This window comes from Leptopilina heterotoma, unplaced genomic scaffold (assembly GCF_015476425.1).
Source record: "Leptopilina heterotoma isolate Lh14 unplaced genomic scaffold, ASM1547642v1 Lhet_32, whole genome shotgun sequence".
NCBI classification, from domain to species: domain Eukaryota; kingdom Metazoa; phylum Arthropoda; class Insecta; order Hymenoptera; family Figitidae; genus Leptopilina; species Leptopilina heterotoma.
This window is the reverse complement of record NW_025111017.1, coordinates 1,422,931-1,435,663: the sequence shown is the minus strand read 5'-3', so window position 1 is coordinate 1,435,663 and position 12,733 is coordinate 1,422,931. Positions and strand designations below refer to the sequence as shown.

Below are 12,733 nucleotides of genomic sequence, written 5' to 3'. Positions count from 1 at the left end.
ATATATTTCACTTCACATTATTAATAAAAGAGGAGGTTAAAGTTTTGAACGTTCAAATGAACGAAATTTATTTATTTCTTCTTCAAATTAAATTTTTATTACTATAATTTTTCGTCACTATTAAGCAAATTAATTATAATGTTTCTAAATGTAAAATTTGAGTTTTTAATTTGAATTGTAATCAATAATCTATGAAAATATTTTTAACAAAAAATATTTCGTTCATTTGAACATTCAAAACTTTTTGTTCATAATAAAAGTTGCCGCACATATAACACATAAAACAATATTTGAAAATTTCACACACACACGGGGGTTCGAACTTTGGACCTTGGGGACGCAAATCAGATACACATTCCTCACAGCTACTCAAGCTTGAAAAACATTTCTCATAAACAACCATTAAAATGTCAAATTATTTACTATATTTAATTATTACCATTATTATAAAAAAATTCTTGTAAAATATATTTTTTTTAAATAATTTTAATCTGTTTTAGAGAATCAAAATCTTCACTTTAAATGGAAAGGAAATTTTAAATTTTGTAAAAGAAATATAAAAAACATCTACAATGACTGTAAGTTTCCAATGTATATTCTCTAAATGTTTTCAAATACAATAATTTAATTTTCAATTGTTTGTCCTATTATTTGTAAATTAACTATAGAGGCATTTCACGTCAGAAATATCACGATTTGCAAAGGGTATGCCGATTTTCGCAAAACTTCGTGGGATTATAGTTCTATATAAGATTTTTATATAGAAATTCTTTCCCCCAAATTTTTTCAAAAAAAATTTATAATTGTTGAAGCAGCAATGCACTGCTACGGTAACGTACTACGCGACTTGTGCAGTATGGTGCTATGGCGCGGCGACGCTTTTTTTAAAAAAATTCAATATCTCCGGAACCAGTTGAGTCTCGATTAATTTTTGTTTATGAAATAAAAGGTGAATTTACAAGAAATTCAAATATGTTAATAACATTTTTCTCAGAGAGAAGTAAATAAACAAAAAATTTTTTTTTAATTTTTTTAATTAAACATTAATTTTTTTTATTAACTTTATTTGCATTTTAAAGTACATACTTTTACCTGAAAAATGTGTAAATTTCATAAAAATCCATAAACAATATTCCGAGATATTCAAAATTTTATAAAATTAATATTAAAATTCAAAATGGCGTATCTTCAACAATTATAAATTTTTTTTGAAAAAATTTGGGGGAAGGAAGTCTCTTTTATAGAACTATAATCCCACGAAGTTTTGCAAAAGCATCATACCCTTTGCGAATCGTGATATTTCTGACGTGAAATGCCTCTATAATAATTTGAATGTTCTTTCATCCATTTACTTTTTTTGTCCCTCACACTCTGAAGTTGTCTTTTGTTTATACTTTTGTTTTTTGTTAACTTTAGATAAATTGTATATTATATTATTAGCAGAAAATGTTACGCGCGGAACGAGATATTCAATTTATTATTGTTATGCAAATTACAACATTTTTTATTTTCAAATATAAATTTTTTAAATAATTTCACAATCAAAATTTAAAAAATTAACTTATTAAGTACAAAATTAATTATTACTGTTCATACATTCAAAAATTTTAATAAAATTTCACGAAAGAATTCCATTATTTTCTAAAATTTTAATAAATCCTTGTAAACAATTCAATTATTTTTTTAAATAGTAAAATCTTTACAAAAATTCAATGATTTTTAAAAAATTTTAATTAAATTCCTCGGAAGAATTCAATTTTTAAAAAAGTTTTAATATATTTCGAATAAATTCAATTTTTTTCTAAAATTTTATTAAATCCTTCGAAAAAATGCAATTATTTTTATAAATAGTAAAATTCTTCGCAAGAATTCAATTAATTTTATAAAAAGTAAAATTCTTTGCAGGAATTCAATTATTTTTAAAACAATTTTAATTGAATTCCTCGGATGAATTCAAATATTTTTAATTATTTCGATAAACAATTATTTCCTAAAATTGCATTGTAATAAATTCTTCGAAGCAATTCAACTATTTTTGTAAATACTAAAATTCTTTGCAGGAATTAAATAATTTTTAATCTAATTTAAATAAAATTACACGAAAGAATTTAATTATTTTCAAAATTTTCTATTAAAATTGAATTTTAACAAGAATTCAAAATTTTCTAAAAATAATCCAATTATTCTAAAAATATTTTTAAAAAATTCTATATAAAAATTAAATTACTTTCAATGCAATTTTTAAATATATTCGTCAAAAAAAATTGAAAGAATTCAATTATTTTCAAAAAATAATAAAATTCTTGTGATGAATTCAATTATTTTGAATATATTTAATTTTAATAAAATTCTTTAAAGAAATTCAATTATTTTTTAAACAACTTTAATTTAATTTCTCGAAAAAATTTCATTATTTTTAAATATTTCTATAAAATTCTTCATAACAATTTAATTATTTCTTAAAGTTTCAGTAACTTCTTCGAAACATTTCAATTATTTTTATAAATAGTAAAATCCTTTGCAGATATTCAATTCTATTCAAAAGAATTTTAATAGAATTCCGCGAAAGAATTTAAATTTTCAAATATTAACAAAAAATTTATTTATTTTCTAAAATTTTAATAAATTCTTCAGAATAATTCAATTATTTTTATTTATAGTAAAATTCTTCGCAAGAATTCATTTATTTTCAATACAATTTTAATAAAATACTTATTCATAAAATTCAATTGCTTTCAAAATTTTTAATTAAAATTATTAAAAACTCCATTAGTTTAAAAAAAATCAAAGAAATTCTTCAAAAGAATTTAATTAGAATTTTCAAAAATTTTAATAAAATTCTTCGCGAGAATTCAGTTATTTTCCTAAATAATAAAATTATTTGAAGGAATTCTATTATTATCAAATTTTTTGATAAAATTCTTTGCGACAATTCGATGATTTTCAATACATTAATTTTAAAATTGAAAATATTTGAAAAGAAAAATTATAAAAAAGTTCAGAAACAAAAAAAACACATCTAACTTGAAAGTAAAATAAAAAAAATAAAATAAAATAATTTGAAGTTTGGACAAGAATTTTGTTATTTATAAAGATAATTGGAATTTTTTTCAAATTTTGAACATAGTTCAATTTTATTTATTTATTTTTTTTTTTTTAATAATTGAATTTCTGCAAATATTTGTAATTTCTGCAAAATTGAATTTTTTTAGTGTTTTCAACAAAAATTTAAATTAGAAAATTTATAATTTCTATTATTTTTAAAATTGCTAATTTTATTTATTTATTTTCTCAAAAACTATTTGATTGGTATTTGCAATCGAATGAGACAAAAGCAACGTCAATTAGATAAAAAGTTTTTTTTTTAAAAAGTGTACCGATCCCTTTCTGATTATAATTTTGTGTATAATTATTTATTTCTCTTCTTTAATTTATTAGGAACATTTAACGCAAATGACAGAAGATTCTTACGGATGGCATCAACCAGATGCTGTCTGTAATAAATGTCACAATTTTACAACAGATTCCTTATCTCCGAATCGGAACATTTTCTTCAGGTAATTTACTTTTATTTTATTATAGTTGTATTAAAAAATATTTCAAAAGAATTCAGTCTATTATTAATATTATTTAAATTTATACAATAAAATTGTTCAATTATCTTTCTAAACGATTTTCAGGGATACCACATTCACTGGAATGGTCAGGATTGTCTGCAATAACTCGAAAAATCCATGTAAAGTCCATTTTCATCAGCTTTGTTGGAAACTTATGAAAGAAAATTTATCTCCTATTAAGAAATTATCTGATAAGGTAATAGAATGAAAAACAGGGTGTCTCCTGGCCCTTGAAGTCCTGGAATTCCTGGAAATGTCCTGGAATTTGAAAAAATGTCCTTAAATGTCCTGGATTATGAACTTTTGTCCTTGAATTTTCCATATTTTGCTTTTCAATATTCAATAATTTAAAAATTTTACTCAAATTTAAAAAAATAATTTTTTGATCCATCAAAAAATAATTTCAATTTGTCATTTGATTAAAGAAACTGGTATAAACAATATTGATTTTTAACTCTTTTTATAATAAAATAAATATTTTTTTTCAAGTAGGTTAATTTAAATTATGTTAATCGTAATATGAAATAATATTACACAGGGTTGCCATAAAATTTTATTTTTGTTTTTCTCTGACTTCCCTGATTTCCAAACAAAATGTTCACTTTTTCCCTGACCCTGAAGAACATTAATAACTTCTTTTTTAAATAAATATTTAATCATTATTATTTTTCTATAGGAATTAAGATTCTCAAATTCAATAACTTATGAGAATATTATAATAAAACATGAAGAAATTTAAGATGACACAGTAATAAAATCATTATTTTATTTCATAAGAATATTGTAACTAAAAATTCAAATGTTTAAAGATTTTAATTTTAACCCTTTTCAAAATTCAATTATTTCTAAAAATTCACGCTATAATGTTTTTAATATTCAATTATAATTTAAAATTTTAAGTGAAATTCATTTTTTAATCAATTTTTATTAGAAAATTTCCCGAGAATTCAATTATTTAAATACAAAAATAAATAATTTATTCAGTAATTGCATGTTTTTTTAAAATTGAATTTTTATGAAGAATTTTATCAAAAATTTTAATAACAATTGAATTCTTTCGGCGAATTCAAAAAAAATTGTAAGAATAAATGCAATTTTCTATCATTTTATTTAAAATTTTATAAAAATAATTGAAATTCTGCGATAAGTTTTGTTATTTATGAAAATAATTAAATTCTTGCAACGAATTTTATTAAAAATCTTTTTAAAGAATTGAATTCCTGTGAAAAATTTTATTTGTAAAAATAATTGAATTCCAGAAAAAAATATTATTATTTATGAAAATAATTAATTTCTTGTGAAGAATTTTATTTAAATTTTTTTAAATAATTGAATTTTTCAGAATTTTTAAAAACTTTTTAAAAATAATTAAATTCTATCTTGAAATTTCAATAAAAACTTTAAAATAAGTGAAATTTAACAAAGAATTAAAAAAATTGTTTTTTAAATAATTGAATTCCTGTGAAAATGTTTATTTTTGAAAAAAATTGAATTCTTGGGAAGAAGTTTATTAAAATTTATTAAATAATTTAATTGCTTAAAAGAATTTTTATTTTTTACGAAAATAATTGAATTGTTTCGAAGAGTTTTAGAAACATTTTTGACAATAATTGTATTTCTAGAAAAAATGTATTTTACTAAAATAATTGTATTCTATGACCGATTTTATTATAATTTTGCAAATTTATAAAACATTTTATCAAAAGTTTTAAAAATAATTGAATTCTTAAAAAAGAAAATAATTGATTTCTAGCGAAGAATTTTATTTAAATTCTTTTAAATAATTGAATTCCTATAAAAAAATGTATTATTTGTGAAAATAATTGAATTCGTAAGAAGAAATGTATTAAAAACAATTGAATTGTATAGGAAAATTTTATTAAAATTGCAATTTAATGAACTAAATCTTGCAAAGAATTTTGTCAACATTTTTTTAAATAATAGAATTATTAAAAGAATTTTATTTAAATTTTTCGAAATAATTGAATTTCTCAGACTATTTTGTTCAATTTTCTTTAAATATATTTGAATTCTTTCGAGAAACTTCATTAAAAAATTTAAAATAATTGAATTGATGTGAAGAAATTTATAAAAGGAATTGGTAAATAATTGAATTCCTGTTAAATTTTTATTAAAATTTTGTTTAAATAATAGAATTCTTTTGGAAAATTTTATGAAAATAGTAGATATCAAAATTAATTGAAATGAGGAAAATTTTTGAAAATAATTGAAATTTTGCCAAGAATTTTATTACATTTTTTGAAAATAATTTAATTTTGGAGAATAATTTTATTATTTATAAAGATAATTGAAATTTTGACAAGAATTTTCAAAAAAATTTTAAACATAATTGAATTTATGCGAAGTTATTTAAAAAGAAATTATTGTCAAAAATAGAAGAAATTGAAGGGTTTGTATTAGAATTCTTGGCAAGTTCATAGTTTATAAAGCAAACAAAAAATACACGAAAATTCAGAATTTTCTTATAAATTCTAAAAATTTAATTTTTTCTAGTACTTTTAGTAAAAATCCCTGACTTTTCCCTGACAAATTCTAATTTCCCTGAATTCCTTGACTTCCCTAACTTGTGGCAACCCTGTTACACATATAAATGTCCTGGAAAAATAAAAAATCTGTTCTGGAATGTCCTAAAAATGTCCTGGAATTTTAAGTCATACTTTCAGTAGACACCCTGAAAAATTGTTAAATTGGTGTTAGAGGATGAAAATGTTTGACAAATTTATTTTTATATCTAGGATGTTATAGGATTTGCGTGTTTTACACCTAATTGTGAAAGTAATTCTACACATAGTGTTATTGAGCGAATAGAAATTATTGATGAACAAGGAGAAGTTAAAACCGTCATTGAAGGAACAGTGCCCGCACAACCAGTGAAGCCTACTCCAGTTGCGAAAGGCGCAATTCGAAAGAATGTAAGTATTTTCTATTTACTTTTCCGGTCCGCCATTTTGAATTTTGAAAAACTAACATCAGATTCGTAATTAGAATTTATTGTCATGAAACAGAATTTATTTATTTATTTAAATTTTCAAAGTTCCTAGGGCTAGAATTGATATTCTAAAAAAAATTGTGACCCAAAAACTCTAGAATTTATATATTAAAAATTAATTTTCTTAAAAGGCCTCACGAAGGCCTCTAATGTTGGAATTCATAAATAACAAATCCTATTTCGCAAGAATTTTTTTAAAGTTGGTTCAAGCACACCGCGTATTTTTACTAGTAAATTTTTATAAAAATACAATAATTAAACTCACACTTGTCAGATTTTTTAGAATTATTCAGCAATGCTTATTACTACCAATTTCCTGTATTCGAGTAATAAATACTTTAATGTTTTAGATCGTTCCACCAAAACAAAAAAAGCTTTTTGTAAAATTGAAAAAATCATCTCCTGTTGCTGTACAATCACCGATAGTTAAAGAAATTTCCAACTATTCCAGGTTTGTTATTCAGTTTTATTTTTATTGTAAACTGTACCTTTAAATGTAGATAAAAATTTAAATAATTTCATTTTAACTCTTACGTTTTAGATTTGATCTGGAATCAAATCTGCTTGAGTTAGTAAAACTTCGATCCAGCGACTTCGGACTTCCATTTGAACAAAGTGTAAGTTTACTTCATTATTTTTAATTTCTTTTTTTAAATTACACTAAAGGTTTGTTTGTGAATTTATGGCATCCCCTTATAGAATCCAGTCCCTTGATTATTTTTTAAAAAATGTGTGAATCTTGAATATTTCTCTAAAATATAATTTATTTAATAAATTTTATGTATTATTTTGTTGTGACTTTAAAAACACAATTTATAAAAGTTTGAATTATCTTTTTTTTTAAATTTTGCACTATCTATTGCTACTTCGATTGTCCAAATTTTAATTAGATTTTCTGATTTTTGGTGTCTGATTAGTTGACTCATTTTTATAATAACTTAACCGGAAAATAAATTTGTTGGGAATGGAAAATTTTTATATTCAAAAATCGTCATTTATCCGAATTTAATTTGTTGAAAATGTTGTTTCGAATGAATCACGATTCATCAATTCAATTAAACGGGAATGACAATAGTTTAGTATTTTTGTAGACCTTTTCTTTTAAGAAGTCAAGAGAGATAATATTTTGTAGCCTTTGGTCTAGTATAGAAAAAACAAAAAGTTTATGTCTAAATTTTTTGGTTTAAGTCGATTTTTTTATTTAGTTAATAGCGTATTTACAATTAAAAAGAGTTTCAATAATTGAAATTTTGAAAAAATTTAATTGAAAATAATTGATTTTTTGTTTTATAAAAATTTTTGAAAATCAACTTTTGAAGAATTTTAATTGTAAATTTTGAAAGTAATTAAAATTCAAATCAATTTTAATTAAATTCCTCGGAAGAATTCAATTTTTAAAAAAAAATTTTAATATATTTCGAATGCATTCAATTATTTTCTATAAATCTTAATAAATCCTTCGAAACAATTCAATTACTTTTATAAATAGTAAAATTCTTCCCAAGAATTCAATTATTTTTATAAATAGTAAAATTCTTTTGCAGAAATTCAATTATGAACAGAAATTAAAAGAAAATTCTTCGACAAAATTCAATTATTTTCACAAATTTTTAATAAAATTCGCCGGAACAATTTAATTATTTTTGTAAATAATACAATTCTTTGCAAAAATTCAATTATATTCAAAAATAAAAAAAAAATTCTCGTGAAAATTTCAATTATCTTTATAAAGAATAAAATTCTACTCAGAAATTTAATTATTTTCAAAAAAATTCATTACAATTCTTGACAAAAATTCCAATTATTTTCAAAAAATTTCCCTAAATTTAATAACTTTCAATTTAATTTTAATTAAATTCTTATAAAAATAGGGTGGCCACCGGACCTTGAAACCTTGAAAACCTTGAAATGGACGTGAATTTTGTCAAACCTTGAAAAAACCGTGAATTGGACGTGAATTTTTTCACGCAAAATTTCAATTATTTTCAAAAAATTTTTCTCAATTCAATGATTTTCAATATCTACAGTTTTAATAAAATTTTTCAAAAGAATTCAATTACATATTTTTAAAAAAAATGATTGATAAAATTCTAAGCAAACTTCGCAATAATTCAATTATTTTCATAAATAACATTTTTTACAAAAATTCAATTATTTTCATGAATAATAAAATTCATCATAGAATTTCAATTATTTTTAATACAATTTTAATTGAATTCCTCGAAAAATTTAATTATTCTTGAAAATTTTATTAAAATTTCTGGAAAAAAATCAAATTTGTTGATAAAATTCTTTATGATAATTTAGTTTCGAAAAACATTCATTTATTCAATAAATTATTTATTTTTGTATTTAAATAATTGAATTCTTATAGAATTTTCCAATAAAAATTGATTTTAAAATGAATATTAGTTAAAATTTTAGATAATAATTGAATATTAAAAGCATTATAGCATGAATTTTTCAAAATACATAATTGATAAAATACATAAAACATAATTGAATTCTTTCGAAGAATTTTAACAAAATTTTTGAAAATAGTGACATTTTTCGAAGAATTTACTTAAAATTGTATTAAAAATAATTGAAATCCTGTGAAGAATTTTATTAATTTATGAAAGTAATTGAATTCTTGCAATGAATTTTTTCAATTTTTTTTTTTAAATAATTGAAATAATGTAAAGAATCTTATTATTTATGAAAATAATTGAATTCCTGCATCGAATTTTATTACATTTTTTTAAATAATTGAATTCTTTTGAGAACTTTTATTAAAAAAGTAGATTTTGAAAATATTTGAATTTCAACGAAGAATTTCATTATATTCGTGAAATGTAATTAAATACTTACAAAAAAATTAAGAGAATAATTCCATTTTTCTAGGAATTTACTTTAAATTGTATTATAAATAATTAAAATCCTCAGAAAAATTTTATAATTTATGAAAATAATGGAATTCTTACAACGAATTTTATCAATTTTTTTTAAAATAATTGAATTCATGTGGAAAATTTTATTACTTGTAAAAATAATTGAATTTATGCAACGAATTTAATTACATTTTATTTAAATAATCATATTCTTTTGAAAACTTGTATTAAAAATGTAAATTTTGAAAATTTTTGAATTTCAGCGAAGAATTCCATTATTTGTGAAATGTACCTAATTTAATTCTTGCAAAAAATTGGTGAAGATAATTTTATTTTTCGAGAAATTTATTTAAAATTCTATTAAAAATAATTGAAACCATGTGAAGAATTTTATTATTTATGAAAATAATTGAATTCTTGCAACAAATTTTATTATAATTTTTGTAAATAATTTAATTTTTTTTTTTTTTGAAAAATTTTATGGAAATTAAAATTTTTATAAGTTGTTGAATTTTAAAAATGTTTGAATTTGAATGTTTTGAAGAATTTTAATTCCTATGGAAAAATAATAATTAAATACTTATTTAAAAATTTAAATATTGATGTTTGCGAATAATTTTACAATTTAAGAAATTCGTAAGTAAATGTAATAGAAAGTTTTTTTGAGTATCTAATAATTTTTAGAGTGAATCAGAATATTCTTTATGGTCAGGGAAAAAGTGAAAATTTTGATTCTTCAGAATCGTAAGAAAAGCCTAAAAAAAATTCGGCAATAAAAAATGTGGAAGTAGTTGAATTTTTTAAGTATTACTATAGTAAAATTTGAACCAACAAAAAAACCTTGAAAATTTCTTAGAAAACTTGAAAAAACCGGGAAATAGACGTGAATTTTATTCACGAGTTTTGGTGGCCACCCTGTAAAATAAATAACCGTTGGCTTTTGTTTTTTTATACTTCCCAAGTTTAGAAAAATTGTTTAGAGAAAAGTAGAGTATCTATCGACTTAGAAAAATGAGTAACGTTTTTGACGTATATTTTATGATAGTAACAGATGATAATGGGGATGTCAAGAGCAACACTTCTCTGACCTGACTTCTCTTACCGCTGGACACCCTGTTTTATACTAAGTATTCTAATTTAATAAATCTATGTCACGTAAATCGATGTTTTTTCCATAATAATTTTTTTATAATTAAAAATTTTGTCCTTGTACTTTTAGCTTTTTTTCAGCACACTTTTCAAATGTTTTTATCTTATTAAAGCACAGCATGTTTCACAGATAGAAAATTAATTTTTGTTCTTTGGATTCACGTCATTCCCGAGGCTCAAAATAACAACAGAATATCAATTGATATACTGCCCTATAATTTAAAAACTGCGGAAAGTGATATTGACGATTAAATCGTAGTTTCTGTTTTTTCAACATTCTGGAAATCAACCAAAGTGACAGTGTCACTTAATGCAGTTTTCAAATTTTAGGGCAAAATAGCAATATGTGGGTACAAAATTCGACAAGTATTACCGCTGAGAATTTTTTGGCTTTTGATTTTTGTGCAATTTACTTTTAAATTGTACTACTATGATAAATTTACAAAGTATATTTAAACAAGAGTATAAAAGTATATTTATATTTAAATTAAACTATAAATATTAATTGTAACATAAACAAATACACATGAATGTGACATTTGTCGAAATTTAACCAATCTCTGGAACTTTTAGACTTTTAGGTTTTAGAAAACATAGTTTTTTTCAAGGCACATTCTTAAAATCTATATATTAACAATAATCGTTGTATTCCGGTAAAATCTGTTTGCAGTTTGAAGTTAGTTGTTTGCTTTTTTGTTTCCTAACTTTTTAAATAATTTTTTTAAAAAATATTTTCAATTTTAAAATTAATATATATTAAAAGCATTGAATTCTTGCAAAGAATTTTGTCAAAAAATTTGAGAATAATTGAAGTTTTTCGCAGAATTTTATTATTTATGAAGATAATTCCATTCTCAAGAAAAATTTTATTAACATTTTAAAAAATCCTAATTAAATTCTTTAAATATTTTTTTTAATAATGGAGTTTCTTTAATAATTTTAATTAAACATTTTTAAAGTAATTTAATTTTATTAAAATTTTTAGAAAATAATTACATTCTTCTCAGAATTTTATTACAATTTTCTAAAATTTAATTCATTCAAGGAATTTCAATAAAATATAGAAAATAATTAAATTCTTTCAAAGAATAAATACTACTGAAGGTTTTTATTAGAGTTTTTGTAAATAATTAAGTTCTTTTGAAGAATTTTTTTTTAAATAATGTATTTTTTGAATAATTTCAATTGAGAATTTTGAAAATAAATGAATTTAAAAAAAAGAATTTTTTCAACTTTTTAAAATAATTTTCAAAATAATTTTGCGATGAATTTTACTTCGAAAGGATTTCTTGACAAGAATTTATTTCAAATTTTTTGAAAATAATTAAAATTTTGTAAAGAATTCTATTATTTATGAAATAAATGGAATTCTTGACAATAATTTGTTTCAAAGTTTTGAAAATAATTAAAATACTCCAAAGAATTCAATTATTTATGAAAAAATTAAATTCTTTGCAAGAATTTGTTTCAAATTTTTGAAAATAATTGAAATTTTGTAAAAAATTCTATTGTTTATGATAAAAATTGAAATTTTAACAATAATTGTTTCAAATTTTTTAAAATAATTGAAATCTTTCAAAGAATTCAATTATTTATGGAAAAATTAAATTCTTTGCAAGAATTTGTTTCAAATTTTTGATAATAATTGAAATCCTCCAAAGAATTCAATTATTTATAAAAAAATTGAATTCTTGACAAGAATTTGTTTCAAATTTTTGAAAATAATGGAAATCTTCCAAAGAATTTGATTTTTTATAATAATAGAATTCTTGCGAATAATTTTATTAAATTTTTTGAAAATAATTGAAATTTCCAAAAGAATTTTACTTTTTATGAGAATAATTGGATTTTTAGGAATAATTTTATTAAAATTTTTTAACATTATTGAAATTCTTTGAAAAATTTTTATTATTTATGAAAATAATTATTGAAATCTTGCAAAGATATTTATTAAAATTTTTGAAAAATAATATAATTGTTTCGATGAACATTTAAATTCTTTGTAGGAATTTAGTTAAGATTGATTGTATTGAAAATAATTAAATATTTAGAAAGATAATAATTGAATTTTTGCAAAGATTTTACAA

At 20.5% G+C, this 12,733-nt stretch overlaps 1 protein-coding gene across 3 annotated transcripts in view; it reads left to right on the top strand.

The window, feature by feature from the left end:
- LOC122504838 overlaps nt 1-12,733 on the top strand; it is a 57,356-nt gene that overhangs the window by 7,342 nt on the left and 37,281 nt on the right. For all 3 annotated transcript variants that reach the window (XM_043616118.1, XM_043616119.1, XM_043616117.1), the window contains exons 2-7: nt 501-578; nt 3,439-3,557; nt 3,681-3,813; nt 6,374-6,550; nt 6,978-7,078; nt 7,169-7,244. In XM_043616118.1, coding sequence (XP_043472053.1) covers nt 573-578; nt 3,439-3,557; nt 3,681-3,813; nt 6,374-6,550; nt 6,978-7,078; nt 7,169-7,244 — 612 coding nt within the window. In that variant the 5' untranslated portion in view covers nt 501-572. The remainder of the gene's footprint in view (nt 1-500; nt 579-3,438; nt 3,558-3,680; nt 3,814-6,373; nt 6,551-6,977; nt 7,079-7,168; nt 7,245-12,733) is intronic.